Here is an 18,193-nt window from a genome sequence, read left to right as displayed (position 1 = left end):
TAGAACTCAAAAAGGATTTGGAGAAGCAAGTTAGAGAAGTAGAGGAAAAATTGGTAAGAGAAATGAGAAGGATGCGAGAAAACCGTGAAAAACAAGTCAATGACTTGCTAAAGGAGACCCTGAAAAATACTGAAAAATACACTGAAGAAAACAACACTTTAAAAAATAGACTAACTCAAATGGCAAAAGAGCTCCAAAAAGCCAATGAGGAGAAGAATGCCTTGAAAGGCAGAATTAGCCAAATGGAAAAGGAGGTCCAAAAGACCACTGAAGAAAATACTACTTTAAAAATTAGATTGGAGCAAGTGGAAGCTAGTGACTTTATGAGAAATCAGGATATGAGAAAACAGAACCAAAGGAATGAAAAAATGGAAGACAATGTGAAATAGCTCCTTGGAAAAACCACTGACCTGGAAAACAGATCCAGGAGAGAGAATTTAAAAATTATTGGACTACCTGAAAGCCATTATCAGAAAAAGAGCCTAGATACCATCTTTGAAGAAATTATCGAGGAGAACTGCCCTGATATTCTAGAGCCACAGGGCAAAATAGAAATTGAAAGAATCCACTGATCGCCTCCTCAAATAGATGCCAAAAAGAAATCTCCTAGGAATATTGTCGCCAAATTCCAGAGCTCCCAGATCAAGGAGAAAATACTTCAAGCAGCCAGAAAGAAACAATTTGAGTATTGTGGAAACCCAATCAGAATAACCCAAGATCTGGCAGCTTCTACATTAAGAGATCGAAGGGCTTGGAATGCGATATTCCGGAGGTCAGTGGAGCTAGGATTAAAACCTAGAATCACCTACCCAGCAAAACTGAGTATCATGTTCCAAGGCAAAATATGGACTTTCAATAAAATAGAGGACTTTCAAGCTTTCTCAGTGAAAAGACCAGAACTGAATAGAAAATTTGACTTTCAAACACAAGAATCAAGAGAAGCATGAAAAGGTAATCAAGAAACGGAAATTGCAAGGAACTTACTAAAGTTGAACTGTTTTGTTTACATTCCTACATGGAAAGATGATGTGTATGATTCATGAGACCTCAGTATTAGGGTAGTTGAAGGGAACATGCATATATGTGTGTGTGTGTGTGTGTGTATATATGTGTGTGTATATATATGTATATATATACACACATATATATATGTGTGTGTATATATGTGTGTATATATGTGTGTGTGTATATATGTTTATGTATATATATAAGAATGTGTATGTATGTATATATCTATGTGTGTGTGTATATATATATGTGTTTATATATATATATATATATACACATATATATGTGTGTAAAAGAGAGCAGACACAGGGTGAGTTGACGATGAAGGGAAGATATCTAAAAGAAATGAAATTAAGGGATGAGAGAGCAACATACTGAGAGAGGGAGATAGGGCGAGATAGAATGGGGTGGATTATCTCGCATAAAGGTGGCAAGAGGAAGCAGCTCTGTGGGAGGAGGGGAGAGGGCAGGTGAGGGGGGAATGAGTGAACGTTGCTCTCATCAGATTTGGCCTGAGGGGGAATACCATACATACTCAGTTGGGTATCTTACCCCACAGGAAAGACGAGGGAGGAAGATAAAAAAATAAAAGGGGGGGGACATGATGAAGGGGAGGGCAGATGGGGGTGGAGGTAATCAAAACAAACACTTTGGAAAGGGGACAGGGTCAAGGGAGAAAATTCAATAAAGCGGGATGGGTTGGGAAGGAGCAAAATGTAGTTAGCCTTTCACAACATGAGTATTGTGGAAGGGTTATACATAATGATACATGTGTGGCCTAGGTTGAATTGCTCGCCTTCTTAGGGAGGGTGTGTGGGAATGGAAGAGGGGAGAGAATTTGGAACTGAAAGTTTTAAAATCAGATGTTCAAGAAAAAAAAAAGTTTTTGGCATGCAACTAAAAAATAAGATACACAGGCAATGGGGTGTAGAAATTTATCTTGCCCTACAAGAAAGGAAGGGAAAAGGGGATGAGAGGGGAGGGGGGTGATAGAGGGGAGGGCTGACTGGGGAACAGGGCAACCAGAATATATGCCATCTTGGAGTGGGGGGGAGGGTAGAAATGGGGAGAAAATTTGTAATTCAAACTGTTGTGAAAATCAATGCTAAAAACCAAATATGTTAAATAAATTTAAATTAAATTAAAAAAAATAAAAGACAAAAAAAAAAGTTACCACCAAAATGAAGTTCTGTTGGGCACATTGTGAATACGTAGTAAAGAATTGTTTATCGATCGAACCTAAAGAACTTTTACATAACAAGAGTTCACATATCCTCTGAAATCAAAGTACTTCAAGATAGCTTGGCAAAATACTACATTTTAAGAAGGGGTGGCTAAAGAGTAGATGTGCTACCATTGTTAAATCAGGTTTCCAGATTGCTTAAAGTATATTTAATATTAAATAGATGAATTGATATAAGTGTTAGAGAAGCATTTTGATTCTAACTTATATGTGTCTATGTTTTTCAGAGGATAATCAGTGGTATCGTGCCTCAGTTCTCGCATATGCTTCTGAAGAGTCTGCTTTAGTTGGCTATGTTGATTATGGAAATTTTGAAATCCTTAAATTGAATAGACTTTGTCCCATGGCACCAAGATTATTGGAATTGCCAATGCAGGCCATAAAGTGTATCTTGGCAGGTATGAAGTAGTTATAATAATAATAGCTAACACTTTAATAACATTTTAGGGTTCAGGCTAAAAAATTACTATATGCCAGTTTATAGATTAAAACCAACAAAGTAAAGGTGCTGCAGTTAGAGTGAAAAGGGTATTGTTCTTTCTTAGAAGTTGAAAAGATCAGAAGAGGGGATGTGAGATTTGTACTATAATTTCTATAAAGGGATGAATTTTACCCATCATTTAAAAGAAGATGACACAAAAGGAATAATTGGGAATTCATACTATAATTTCCATAAAAGCATTTTACTCATTATTTATTTTATTTTGGCTCTCTGCCTCTGTTAGTTGTTGAATTATTGTTTTGAGAAATACAAGTAATGTTTTAAAAATAATTGTTTTAAGGGGTGAAGCCATCATCAGGAATCTGGTCTCCGGAGGCAATTTGTCTCATGAAAAAATTAATACGAAATAAGATGATTACGGTGAAAGTTGTAGACAAGAAGGAAAATAGTTCTGTAGTGGAGCTTATAGATAAGTCAGTTAAACCCAGCATCAGTGTTTCTGAAATCCTCATCGAAGCTGGCTTTGCTGTAGGAGAAGGCAAGATACTGACAACAGATACATCCAGTGATTTGAGAGAAATTAATGGTAAGTAAATGTTTGATTAGTAACTCTAATAGCATATGTAGTAGAGTACTAAATGGGAAGTGATCTAAGTTCAACAAAACATGAATAAATCTATGAACATATACCTGACTGTTAACTTGGTTCATTCACAGGATAAGAGGAGTTCATTGATATACCAAGTAGGAAGCCTTGTTATTTGCCAGGATTTTGTGATACCAGGCAAGAATAGACTAGTCCTTGTCCTCAAGAAACTTATATCCTACTGGGATAGACAAACATTTATGAGTATAGACAGGATTAATACAAAATAAATAAAAAGTAATTTTGGGAGAGTACTAATAGCTGCAGAGATCAGGAAATGTTTCATAAAGAAGGTGGTGCCTGATGTAAGTCTTGAAGGATGTAAGGTATTCTGCCAGGTGAAGGCCACAAAGAGAAAGTGTTCCAGGATGAGACACAGCTACTGAAAAGAACAGCAAGAAAGAAGTAGTGTGTGCTGAAGCTAGAAGGGTAGGATGAGGCCAAGTTTTTTTTTAAATTAATTTCCCTCCCAGTTACATGTGAAAACAATTTTTAACATTTGTTCATAAAACTTTGAGTTCCAAATTCTCTCCCTTGCTCCCTTCTCACCCCTACCCCATTGAGAAGGCAAACAGTTCAATATAGGTTATTTATGTATAGTCATGCAAAATATATCTATGATAGTCATGTTGTGAAAGAAAACATAGATTAAAAAATTCAAGAAAAATAAAATTTAAAAGAAGTATGCTCAATCTCTATTCAGACACCATTAGTTCTTTCTCTGAGGATGGATAGCATTTTTCATCATAAGTTCTTCAGAGTTGTCTTGGATCATTGAGAATAGCCAAGTCATTCTCTGCTGGTCATCCTACATTATTGGTGTTACTTCGTATACAGTACATTTTACTTTGCATCATCAGCCCACGCAAATCTTTCCAAGTTTTTCTGAGAGCATCTTGCTCATCATTTCTTACAGTACAATCAAAAAATATCATACCACAACTTATTCAGCCATTCCCTAATTGATAGACATCCTCTCAATTTCTGATTCTTTGCCCCGGAAAGGAGCTGCTATAAATATTTTTGTACATATAGATCCTTCTCCATTTTTTTAAAATTTCTTTTAGGATACACACCTAGTAGACATATTGCTAAGTCAAAGGGTTTTACATGGTGTTACAGCCCTTTGCGCATAGTTCCAAATTGTTCAACAGAATGGTTGAATCAGTTCACAATTCCAGCAACAGTGCATTAACATCTCATTTTTCCCACATCCCCTCCAACATTTGCCATTTACTTTGTCTTTCCTATTAACCAATCTAATAGGTATGAGGTAGTTTGCATTTCTCCAATCAATAGTGAGTCAGTGTTTTTTCATATGGCTATAGATATATCACCTGAAAACCAAACATATCTTTTGATTATTTATCAGTTGGGGAGTGGCTCTTATTTTTATTAATTTGACTCAGTTCTCTGTATGTTTGAGAAATGAGGCCTATATCAGAGAAACTTGTTTCAAATTTTTTTTTCACACAGTATTACTGTTTTTTCCCTCCATCCTATCCTACCTCCCCCATTTATTCTAGTTTCTCTCTCATTTTACCCTGTTCCTCCTCTAAAGTGTGTTGCTTCTGACTACCTCCTTCCTCAGTCTGCTCTCCCTATCATACCCCTGTTTCTCATACCCTTCCCCTCTTACTTTCTTGTAGGATAAGATAGATTTCTATACCCAATTGAGTGTGTATGTGTAAAGGCAATCAGTGAATGAGAAGATCTTTCCCACCCATTTGAATGGCCTTTGGGACCAGGGCTCTCAGGGTCTTGGGGGGAGTGGGTAGGACTGGAGCCAATGGAAGCCTGTGGTGGGAGGAGCTTGCTGAACGGTTGGAGCAGAGCTAAGAGGCAGTTGGTGAGAGCAGTTAAGAGCTGAAGGAGGGAGGAAGCAGTCAGCTAGCTGGAACACAGCTTGGAGATTGCGGCGGAAGCAGTGGCAACGGCGGCAGGTGGTACAAAAAAGGCAGGAATGACCCTTGTGAAGACCAGAGAGTGCTGAGCAGGGGCTTTGAGGCCAGTGGGTGGTCTTCTTGCTGGAGGGCCCTGGCATTGGGGGCGGGGGGAAGCACCAATATGGCCTGGCTTGCTGCCATCATGTTTTTCTGTGGCTTCCTGGTCACTATTGTGAGATGGGCATATTGGTTTTGGAAGATTCTTGCAAGGATGTCGAATTGGGGACTCTGGTCCATGAGTCTGCTACTTTTGAGTTTCAGTAAATGCTTTAATTTCTCTGCCTTCTACTTAGAGAATTCCTTATATCCTGCGATTCTGGACCATTCAGACATATTCATGGTTATCTTTGAAGTCATGAATTCTGCCTTAATGATACAGTATGTTATTTCTCTCTTTGAGCCAGTTTTGATGAGAGTAAGTTTCACTCACACCCCTCCCATCTTCCCTCTCCTCCCCTCCACTATAAAAACTTTTTCTTACCTCATTTATATGAGATTATTTACCCCATTCTACCTCTCCCTTTCAGATGCCCAGTTTTGAAGGGTTTAAATGCCAGAGGAATTTGTATATTTGATATTAGTATTAATTACATGTTACATTACATGAATTATGTGAATTACAGCTAGTTCTTCAAGAGGGAGCCACTTGAGTAAGAGCAGGGGAGTGACATGGTCTGACCCATAAGGAAAATTACTTTGGAAGAACTCTAGGAAGAGTGGTATTAAGTGATACATAGTGAAGTAAGCAGAACCAGGAAAACAGTTTTTATAGTAACAACAGTATTATAAAGATCATCAGCTTTAAAGGACTTAATAACTTACCAATATAACGACCAACCATAATTCCAAATGACATATATTGAAACATGGCTATCCTCTTCCACATAACCAATAGGCTCGGAGTACAGATTGAAGCATAATTCCTTTTTCTTTTTCTGTATGATTTTGAACATGACAAATGCAGAAATTTGTTTTGCATAGCTATACATGATGTTTTGTCTTTCTTAATTACTTGACGAGTCAGGGAGGAAGAAAGGAGAGGCTTTGGAATGGAAAATAAAATAAAATTGAGTTATTGGGGAAAAATAAGTTAAGAAAGGATTATCACTGGCAGCTGTGTGGAAGATGGATTGGAATGGGGAGAGATTTGAGTCAGGGAGGTCAATTAGGAAGCTTTTACAATAGTTCAGACAGTAGGTAATGCAAGTTTGAATTACAGTGGTGGTTGTATAAATAAGGAGAAGCATTCAGGTAAAAATGATGCTGGGGGTGGGGCATATAAACAAGATTTGGCAACCATTTGGGAATATGGGGTGAGATATATTTGAGTTGAGCATAATACTGAAGTTGCAAATCTGGTTGACTGGAAGAATGATAGTACTGTTGACAGAAATAATGAAGTTTCAAGATGGCTGAGTTATTGAATTTGAGATATCTATGTGTCATCTAATTTGAAATGTCTAATGCACAGTTGAACATGCAAGACCAGAGTCAGGAGAGAGGCTAGGGCTCAATTTATGGGTCTAAGAGTCATCTCCATAGAAATGAGAGAGACTCATATTTAAAAAAATCAGAGGGGAGTGATGGAGAGAGCAATGTGAAGAAGGGAAGAAATTGAGGTCAACAGTCCATGTAGAGAAGCTGTCTTTGAAAGACTGTTGTTAAAGAGAGGAGAGTGGGAGGTGATATGGGTTTTGAAATAGAGTAAAGGAATAGATAGGAACACATTTTGTTGACAGATCCAAAGTTACCATTAGAAGACCAAGGGCTAAACTTAGTGTTAAAGGTAACATCCAATTGATGTGGGTAGGTGGCACAGTGTGTATATATAGAGCACTGGTCCTGGAGTCAGGAAGACCAGAGTTAAATCCACCCTCATACACTTACAAGCTGTATGACCCTGGGCAAGTCACTTCACCCTCTTTGCCTCACTTCTTCTGTAAAAGTGAGCTGGAGAGGGAAAGGGCAAAGCACTCCATTATCTTTGCCAAGAAAACACCAAATGGTGTCACAGAGAGTTGTATACAACTGAAACAGCTCAACAAAACAACAGCCAATTGACAATCAGAAATAGATAATGTGACATATTGTATAGAATCCTGAGCTTCAAGTCAGGAACCCAAGAATGTGAGTCTTGTTGCACACTTGATTAGCTGTGATTGACCTTGGGTAAATCGTTTAACGCCTGATCACAAAATCATAAATTTAGAGCAGAAAAAGGCCTTAGAAGTCATTGATAGGAAACTGACACCAGAGGTGTTAAATGACTAGTGTCTGAGGTGGGATTTTAATCTAGGTTTCTCTAACTTCAAGTCCTACCTTACCATGCTCGTGCAATCCTCACTTATCTTCACTTAAGCTGCGTATGTGGTCTGTTAGCTTTGTTAGGGAGCAGGCCATCCAGCTTCTCTGATGGAGGAGAATCTCTGTGACCTCTGGAGTCTCTTACTCTTCCTCATGTTCTCACTGGTATTCTTCTTTCTTTGCTCCTTTTCCTCCCAATTTACAAATAACATAATCTCTGGTATATCTCAACAGCATCTATATGTAAGGCATGTCAGGTGATAAGGGATACATAAAAATAACTGTTACATTGGTCTTTCCCTTCAAAAGGCTTGAAGTCCTAGTAAAAGAGGAAAAAATGTACGTACAAATAACTATAACATTAAAATAAAAGAGATTCATAATGGATATAAAATACCATGTATTTGGGGTTCTTTTGGTATTCTAAAGCAGTTTACTTTTTGTCTCGTAGCTCCTTTAATTGCAGAAGAAACAGTGAACAAATTTGAATGGACTTGGGTTGAACTAGCTGTTAATGAGACAGTAAATGTTATGGTTTGTATGTTATATAATCCTGGAGAATTCTATTGTCATATACTTAAAGAGGATGGTAAGTTACTTATAATTCTATACCAATTGATATAGTCTTCTTTTTTCTAATGTGTTGCTATATTTGATGCAGTGATAAACGTTCATCTCTTTAAAGGAGAGAAGTAAATTATCTTTTTGTTTTTAAGAGGTAATTTACTTCAGATAAATTGACTTTCATACTTCCTATGTTAATGGTTCTTGTCATCTCACTGATGTAAATGTTCCTTCCTGTGATGTAATCATAACCCATCCAGGTGCTCTCACAAGTCCTCCAGAAGCTCTGTCCAATATGATAGAAACATTTATTCATGTTTTTAACATTATGTGGGTACCAGTGTAGCCTGTGGGTTGCCCATGTTATTCCTTGATCGTACTACATAACCAAACCACCTACTTTTCTGATCACATACCTAGATACTTTGTTTCTTTTCTTGTGCTAAGTCATATGTTAAAAGCACCACCATAGTTTTGTAAGCTATCATTTGATTCTTTGGAGATTAAGATGTTGCATGATTTGGAACCATAGTAGCACCAGAAAAATGTTGGTATTTATAGGTTTTTTGTTTGAGATAGTTCCTTAGTATCACTGAAAGCACTACGTAGTTTCTGAAGCATTATTCATCCTTCTTTCTAACTCCTATTCATTTCCATGCCCAGATTATTGTCCAACTGAGTGTCTATCCGAGATTTATATACTAATGGATCATCTCAGTGGGTTTTTAATAAAAACTTTTAATCACACTTTTTTAAAAAAGGCTTGCCTTTGGCTCTTGCACCACAGTCATTACATCTTAATCAAAAGTGTATGGCATATTCTATGTCCATAGTGCCTTACCTCTTTAAAAAAATTTTTTAAACACATTCAAACACAAAGATAAAGTATTACATATATATGAAATAAATTTAATTGGTGGTTTTTAAAATTATATATTAAGTTTAATAAGTAACAAAATTGTGTTTTTGTTTTTTCTTTTTTGTTTTACTCAGTGGACATTTCACATAACTGTATATTATAATCTAGTCAATCAGCAATCTTGAGCTACTTTTTTTTTCTGTTTGGCTTTTTAGACCAAACTTTTCAATGCTAGTAAATCTCACTGAGGAAGCTCTATGTATTATTTCAGGGCTTAATGCAATCAATACCAGGGTAATCTGCAAACAAAGTAACTGAAAGATCAGATCACTTATAAGAAATTCCTCTTCTTCTTTTTTTAATGCACTGAATTGCCTTCATGACAGAGGCAAATAGTTTTGGAAAACATGTATTTCCCTATTACATATTTTACTTGAAATTAATAACCAGTGAATTATGTCTGTTAGGGAATTTTGTACAACCTTAACATATGCATAGGAGATACTTTGTTAGAAAAGTGGTTAATGCTGAATTTTGCCCAAAGTCAAATATATTTTTATAGTAAACAACAAAAACGAAAACCCAAACCAGGGCTGGGTCTTCTATTCTCTCCATTTTTTAGTCAGATATGTTAGCTATGGAGATGTATACTGTTACAGAAAGAAAATTAGCAAAAGCCTGTTAGTTTCCTTCCTATTTTTATTAAAACTATTTATTATGTGAGTAAATAGTACTCAAAGCTATGAGAAAATAGACATGGTTCAGTAGTTAACTGACTTTCTTCATTGCCTTTTTTAGTAGTAATGTCATCTTTTAATTTTTCCTGATCATCTAGCATCTTACCCTCCCTCTCCAAATGTCTTGAAAATTGATCCTTCAGGGGCCCTCAAAATAATCTTTTCACTTTGTATATACTTAATATCTTCCAGCTTCTCTTCTGTCACTTCTTCAGTACTGTCTCTTACATAGCACTTTGGGGATGGAGACATTAGAATCCAAACGTGTTCCATTCTCATACATAAAGTAGCTTGCATAGAAGTGTTAACAAAATTTTTTCCATTTTTCATGCTGGTTGAAACTTCATGTTTCACTTCTAAATAATCATGGAGTGATCTGGGTTTTTTTTTTTGGTGGGTTTCATGTCACGTGTTTGAACATTTTTGAAAAATAGCTCATCTTACAGATGAAGGAAACAGAGTGCCATGGAGTTTATTTGCTCAAGGTCACATAGGTCGAAACCATCAGATAGGGAATTTGAACTCAGGCCTTCTTATCAGAGACAGAGTTCTTTGCACTGAGAAGAAGAGATTCTTAATTTGCTACATGTTGAACTATATAGCCTCTAAGGTCCCTTTTAAGACTGAGATTCTGTAAAACCAGTCATTTCTTATCAGTTTGATTTTTGTTATATTTAGGATTTGCCATTTCCAGAACTGTCCATTTCTCTTTTTGATGAAAGTGTTTTGGATATATAGGCATGGGGCTTCTGTGTAGCTTATAAGTCTTTGGCCTCTTGAGTATTATAATCCTGAACCTTATTTATTACTTTTTTTCTGCCTTCCCCTGCCCAGAGTACATAGGAATATGTCAAATTAATTTGGAGACTCTTCTCACACTTCTTGTAGAATTTTCTGCCCTCCTGATCCTTTCCACCAAATGTTAGGACGTAGACTGCAGTTATCTTCGTTATGGTCTTAAAAGTTTGGGCTTGTGTACAATCAAATTAAACATACTTCCACATTAGTCATGTGAAAGAAGAATCAGAACAAAAGGGAAAAGCCACCAGAAAGAAAAAAGGGAGAAAATAGTTGCTTCAGTCTGCATTCAGATCCCATAGTTCATTCTCTGGATGTGTGGATAGCATTTTCTGTCATGAGTCTTGTTCAGCCATTCCCCAATTGATGGGCAACCCCTCCATCTCCCATTCCTGGCCACTACAAAAATAGCTGCTATAAATATTTTTGTACATGTGGGTCTTTACTTTTTTTTTAATGATCTCTTTGGGATACAGACCTAGTAGTGGCATTGCTGGATCAAAAGGTATGCTGAGTTTTATAGCCCTTTGGGCTCTCCAGAATGGTTGGATCAGTTCACAAGTCCACTAACAATGCATTAGTATTTCAGTTTTCCCATATCTTCTCCAACACTTATCATTTTCCTTTTTTGTCATATTAGCCAAGCCAATAGATGTGATCTGGTACCTCAGAATTGTTTTAATTTGCATTTCTCTAATCAATAGTGATTTAGAGCATTTTTTCATACGACTGTAGATAGCTTTAATTTGTTCGTCTGAAAACTGGCTGTTCATGTCCTTTGACCACTTAACAATTAGGGAATGACTTATGTTCTTATAAATTTGATTCAGTTCTCTATATATGTTAGAAATGAGTCCTTTGTCAGAAATACTGGCTGTAAAAGTTTTTTTCCCAGCTTTGTGCTTTCCTTCTAATTTTGGTTGCATTGGTTTTGTTTGTGTAAAACCTTTTAATTTCATTTGATCAAAGTTATCCATTTTGCATTTCATAATGTTCTGTCTCTTGTTTGGTCATAAATTCTTCCTGTCTCCATAGATCTGACAGGTTAAACTACTCCTTGCTCTCCTAATTTGCTTATGGTATCATCCTTTATGTCTAAATGTACCCATTTCAGTCTTGGTATAGGGTTTGAGATGTTGCTCTATACCTATTTTTTTGTCATACTATTTTTCAGTTTTCCCAGAAGTTTTTCTCAAATACTGAGTTCTTATCCCAGAAGCTGGAGTCTTTGGGTTTTATCAAACAGTAGATTGCTATAGTCATTTACTTACAGTGTTTTGTGTACCTAACCTATTCCACTGACCTGTTACTCAATTTCTTAGCCAGTGCCAAATAGTTTTGATGATTGCTGCTTTATAATATAGTTTTAGATATAGTACAGGTAGGCCACCTACCTTTGCTTTATTTTTTTTCATTAATTCCCCTCATATTTTTGACCTTTTATTCTTCCACATGAATTTTGTTATTATTTTTGCTAGCTCTATAAATTAACTTTTGGTAGTTTGGTATAGCACTGAATAAGTAAATTAATTTAGGTAGAATTGTCATTTTTATATATTAGCTCAACCTACCCATTAACAATTGATATTTTTCCAGTTTGTATCTGACTTTATCTGTGTGAAGTGCTTTGTAATTATCCTGAGTTTGTCTCGGCAGGTAGACTCCCAAATATTTTATATTGTCTATGGTTATTTTAAATGGAATTTTTCTTCCTATCTCTTGGTGCTGGGCTTTGTTGGAAATATATAGAAGTGCTGGTGATTTGTGTGGGTTTGTTTTATATCCTGTAACTTTACTAAAGTTGTTAATTTTTTCAGGTAGTTTTTTAGGTAATTCTCTAGGATTCTTTATACCATCAAGTCATCTGCAAAGAGTGATAGTTTTGTTACTTCACTGCTATTCTAATTCCTTCAATTTCTTTTTCTCCTCTTATTGCTAAAGCTAACATTTCTAGTACAATATTGAATAACAGTGATGATAATGAGTATCCCTGATCTTACTGGGAATGCTTCTAGTTTATCCCCTTTACATATAATGCATGCTGATGGTTTTAGGTAAATGCTACTTACCATTTTAAGGAAGACTCCATTTATTCCTCTGCTCTCTAATGTTTTTAGGAATTGGGTGCTGTATTTTGTCAAAAGATTTTTCTGCATCTATTGAGATAATAAAATGATTTCTGTTAGTTTTGTTATTGATATGGTCAATTATGCTAATAGTTTTCCTAATATTCAACCTGCCCTGCATTTCTGGTATATTTTTTTTTTTTTTTTGGTTTTTGGAGGGGGGAAGGCAGGGCAATTGGGGTTAAGTGACTCGCCCAAGGTCACACAGCTAGTAAGTGTGTCAGGTGTCTAAGGCTGGATTTGAACTCAGGTCCTCCTGACTCAGGGCCTGTGCTGTACTCACTGTGCCACCTAGCTGTCCCTGCATTCCTGGTATAAATCCTACCTCATCATAGTGTATTATCCTCATGATTAATTGCTGTAATCTTGTTGATAATTTTTTTATTTAAATTTTTTGCATCAGTATTCATTAGGGAAATAGCTCTATAATTTTCTTTCTCTGTTTTGGCTCTTTGTGTCATAAAAGGAATTTGGCAGGACTCCACCTATTTTTCCAAATAGTTTATTTTTGTAGTTTATATATACAGTATTGCATATACTATGTATAGTAGTATATATAGTATAGTAGAATAGTTTATATATACATATATAGATATAGATATATATGTATAGTATTATAATTAATTGTTCTTTAAATGTTTGGTAGAATTCACTTGTGAATCCATCTGGCCCTGGGGATTTTTTCTTAGGTAGTTCATTGATGGCTTGTTCAATTTCTTTTTCTAAAATGGGTTAAGTAATTTATTTCCTCTTCTGTTAATATGGGCATTATATTTTTGTAAATAATTTTCCATTTCACTTGGATTGTCAGATTTATTGGCATACAATTGGGCAAAATAGCTCCTAATTATTACTTTAATTTCCTCTTCATTGGTGGTGAATTTATCCTTTTCATTTTTGATACTGGTAATTTGATTTTCTTCTTTCATTTTTTAAATCAAACTAACCAAAGGTTTATCTCTTTTTATGTAAATATAAATGTTTTTCTATAAATATAAAATAAAGTTTTATTGTTTTTTTTCCATAAAATCAGATCAGTTTTATTTATTGGTTCAATAGTTTTCTTACTTTCAAGTTTATTAATCTCTCATCTGATTTTTAGAATGTCTAATTTGGTAGTTAATTGGAGATTTTTAATTTGTTCTTTTCTAGCTTTTTTAGTTGGGTGCCCAGTTCATTGATCTCTTTCTCTATTCTATTCATGTAAACATTTAGAGATATAAAATTTCTCCTAAGAACTGCTTTGGCTGTATCACGTAAGTTTTGTTGCGTTGTCTGATTATTGTTATTTTCTTTGATGAAATTGTTGTTTCTATGATTTGTTGTTTGATCCGTTCATTCTTTAGAATTAGATTATTTAGTTTGCAAACAGTTTTTCTTTCCATGTCCCTTTATTACGTGTAATTTTTATTGCATCATCTGAAAAGGATGCATTGGGGCAGCTGGGTGGTGCAGTGAGTAGAGCACTGGTCCTGGAGTCAGGAGGACCTGAGTTCAAATCCAGCCTCAGACACTTGACACACTTACTAGCTGTGTGACCTTGGGCAAGTCACTTAACCCCAATTGCCCTGCTTTCCCTCCAGAAAAAAGGATGCATTTAATATTTCTGCCTTTCTGCATTTGATTATGAGGTTTTTATGCCCTAAAATATGGTTGATTTTTGTGTAGGTGCATTTAATATTTCTGCCTTTCTGCATTTGATTATGAGGTTTTTATGCCCTAAAATATGGTTGATTTTTGTGTAGGTGCCATGTACCACTGAAAAAAAGGTATATTCCTTTCTATCCCCATTGAGTTTTCTCCAGAGGTCTATGATTTCTAACTTTTCTAAGGTTCTATTCATTTTCTTAACTTCTTATTTATTTTGTGGTTAGATTTATCTGGTTCTGAGAAGGAGAGGCTGCAGTTTCCTGCTAGTATAAGTTTGCTATTTCTTCATGCTAACCACTTGGTTCATATGTGTTTACTATTGATATTACATTATTGTCTGTGGTACCTTTTAGCAGGATGTAGTTTCCTTACATATCTCTTTTAATTAGCTCAGTTTTTGCTTTTGCTTTGTCTAAGATCAGGATTGCTATCCCTGCTTTTTTTTTTTTCACTTCAGCTGAAGCATAATATATTCTGCTCCAGCCTTTTACCTTTACTCTGTGTGTATCTCTCTGCTTCATATGTGTCTCTTGTAAACAATGTATTGTATGATTCTGGTTTTTTATCCACTCTGCTATCTACTCCTGTTTTATGGGAAAGCTCACCCCATACACATTCACAGTTACAATTACTAACTGTGTGTTTCCCTCCATGTTATTTTTCCTCCTGTTTGTACTTTTCCCTGCCCTTCCTTCTGTCAGTCCCACCCCTTTTCTTTCCCCTTTCATCTGCTACTTGTGCCATCCCTTCTGCCCTCCTTTCAATTAGCCCCTCCCTTTCCCTTTTCTTTCCCCTTCTAATTCTGTATGGGGTAAGATAAATTTCTGTACCCAACTGAGTGTATGTTGTTCCGTCTTTGAGCCAAATCCGATGAGAGTAAGGATCAAACAATGCTCACCCCCATCTTTTCTTTCCTTCTATTGTTAATAGGTTTTTTGCACCTCTTCGTCCCTTTCCTCTTCTACCCATACAATCCTTTTTTTCACCCCTTAGTCTTTTTTATATCATCACAGCAAAGTCAAATTATACTTTTATCTTCTGTCTGTATATACTCCTTTCAAATGCTTTAATAGAGGTACAGTTCTTGAGTTACAAGTATCATCTTCCCATTTAGCAATATAAACAGTTTCATATTATTGAATAACATTTTTTCTCTTTCCTTTTTACCTTTTTATGCTTCTCTTGATTCTTGTATTTGAAAATCAGATTTTCTGTTCAGCACTGGTCTTTTTATCAGGAAAGTTTAAAAGTCCCCTATTTCATTGAAGGTCTATCTTTTCCTCTGAACGATTATGCTCAGTTTTGCTAGGTAGTTGATTGTTGGTTGTAATCCAAGATCCTTTGCCTTCCAGAATATCACATTCCAAGCGCTCCAATCCTTTAATGTTAAAACTGCTAAGTCCTGTATAATTCTGAGTATAGCTCCTTGATATTTGAATTGTTTCTTTCTGGTGGCTTATATTATTTTTTCCTTGACTTGATAATTCTGGGATTTGGCTACAATATTACTTGGAATTTTCATTTTGCAGTCTCTTTCAGGATGTGATCAGTAGATTCTTTCAATTACTATCGATTTTATCCTCTGCTTCTAGGACATAGGGCAGTTTTTCTTGATAATTTCTTGAAAGATGCTATCCAGGCTCTTTTTCTGATCATGGCCTTCAGGTAGTCTAATAATTCTTATGTTGTCCCCCCGGATTAATATTCCAGATCAGTTGGTTTTCCAGTTAGATATTTTACATTTTCTTCTATTTTTTATTTTTTTAATTTTGTTTGATTCTTGATGTCATTAACTTCCACTTCCCAATTCTAATTTTTAAGAAATTATTTTCTTTAGTTATGTTTTGTTCCTCCTTTCCATTTGGCCAGTTCAACTTTTAAAGAAGTTGTTTTTTTCAGTCAATTTTTGTCCTTTTCCAAGCTGTTGACTCTTTTTTTCATAATTCTCCTGCATCCCTCTCATTTCTTTTCCCAATTTTTCTTCTACCTCTCTTACTTGATTTTTAAAATACTTTTTGAGTTCCTCCAAGACAACTTTTTGGACTTGAGACCAATTCATATTCCCCTTTTAAGCTTCACAGGTTGGTATTTTGACATTGTTGTCCTCTTCTGAGTTTATTTTGATCTTCCCTGTCATCTTAGCAGCTTTCTATGGTCAGGGTTATTTTCCATTTCTTATTTTCAGCTTATTTTGTGGCTTTTAATATTATGGGGCACTGGGGGCCCTGTCCCAAGCTTCTTATACTGGGGGCTAGGGGCCTGGTCACTGGCTTTCCACACCAGGGACACAGGTGCTTGCAGCTTGCCCGCTGCGTTGAGGTGTACTGGCCTAGTTGTGCCTATTGTGCTAGTGTTCTGGGTCTCTCACTTTGCCTTCTGCAGTGGCACTGAATGCCTCACAGCCTACTGACCCAGGACTGGTGGGCCTTGGTTTCTGTGCTGTGGCTAAGAGTCTCCTGCTGGCTTGTGCAGACACCAGCAGCGCGGGGCTGGGCTTCCCCTTTGCTGTAGTGAGACAGATCTTTTTTGATGTCCTTCCAAATTATCTTAACTGGAAAATTATTTCACTGTCTTTTTGTGGGTTCTGTCACTCCAGAATCCATTTAGAGGCTTGATTTAACATTGTTTCTGAGAAAAACCGGTGAGAGCTTGGGCAACTTCCTGGCTTCTCATTGTTATCTTTCACTATTTGTTTTTCCAAAGATTTCTAAATATCCAGCAAATTAATAAGCTTACATTTTACAGGGGAAAACATTAAATATTCCCACAAAGTTTCAAAAAGGGAATCATTGGCAGAGGTCAATCACCACATAACCTGGATTCTTGACTAATTCTTTTCTAAATGTTGATTCTATGAGATAAAACTCTGATTTTATGACCTAACTCATAAGAAAGTTAGAGGTAAGAAAGACTTGAGAGATCATGCAGTAAAACCTTTTCATTTTATGGATATGGAAACTGAGCCCCATGGAGCTAAAGTAGCTTGCCCAAAGTCATAGAGCTAACAAGAAGCAGAATTGGAAATAGAACTCAGGTCTTGTGGGTTGCTAAGCAGTGCTCCAAAATTGTACGTGGCTGGTCCCATGTTAATGGTTTCTTGAAAGAAAGTGATGTCTGAGTGGAATTCCATCAGTTAAATTACCAAGGATTTCATGGGTTTGAATTTCAAGATAAGAAGCATAGAAGGATGTTGTCAGTTGTAATCTCACATTTGTAACTGTTTGATGGACGGTTCTAGTTGGATTGAAGATGTTTGAACTAGACTAAATTCCCATACAAGGAGAAAAAAGGAAAATTCTTTCCAGGTGGGAGAAATGTCTTAGGGAAAATTAATGAGACAAAGGGCAAAATATTTTTTAAGTGATTGGTCATATGGCAAGCTAGGTGGCACAGTGGACAGAATGTGGGCCTGAAGTCAGGAAGACTCATCTTCCTGAGTTCAAGTGTAGTCTCAGACATTTAATAGCTATGTGACCCTGGGAGAGTCATTTAATCCTGTTTGCCTCAGTTTCTCATCTGTAAAATAGAGTTGGATAAGGAAATTGCAAACTACTCCACTATCTTTGCCAAGAAAACCCCAAATGGTGTCACAAAGTATCAGACATGACTGATCAACAACAGAAATATAGGGCAAGACCAGAGTACACTCAGTGGGCTGCTTTCCTGCTCCACTGTTACCCTCACTTTGTCAAGAGAACATGGTGAATATCCCCAGCATTGGGTAAATTCCATATGGATAATTTATAGGTGGACACGTACAAATATAATACGGGCTCAGCAGGCTTGGATGGGTTGTAGTCTGCATCATTGGAAGAAATACCCCTTTTGACAAAGTCACACATTCTTTGATGTATTAAAATGAGACCTGTT

General features: G+C 36.2%; 1 protein-coding gene across 1 annotated transcript in view; it reads left to right on the top strand.

Annotated features, from left to right (window-relative positions):
• Positions 1-18,193, top strand: part of TDRD1 (tudor domain containing 1) — a 59,189-nt gene that overhangs the window by 28,619 nt on the left and 12,377 nt on the right. The window contains exons 13-15 of the mRNA XM_036734939.1: positions 2,479-2,649; positions 3,034-3,279; positions 8,041-8,178. Of these exons, the coding sequence (XP_036590834.1) occupies positions 2,479-2,649; positions 3,034-3,279; positions 8,041-8,178 (555 nt within the window). The remainder of the gene's footprint in view (positions 1-2,478; positions 2,650-3,033; positions 3,280-8,040; positions 8,179-18,193) is intronic.

The sequence above is a fragment of the Trichosurus vulpecula genome, chromosome 8, assembly GCF_011100635.1.
Source record: "Trichosurus vulpecula isolate mTriVul1 chromosome 8, mTriVul1.pri, whole genome shotgun sequence".
In the NCBI taxonomy this organism is placed as follows: domain Eukaryota; kingdom Metazoa; phylum Chordata; class Mammalia; order Diprotodontia; family Phalangeridae; genus Trichosurus; species Trichosurus vulpecula.
Note: the sequence above shows the minus strand (reverse complement) of the source record. Positions and strands in the feature narration are given on the sequence as shown.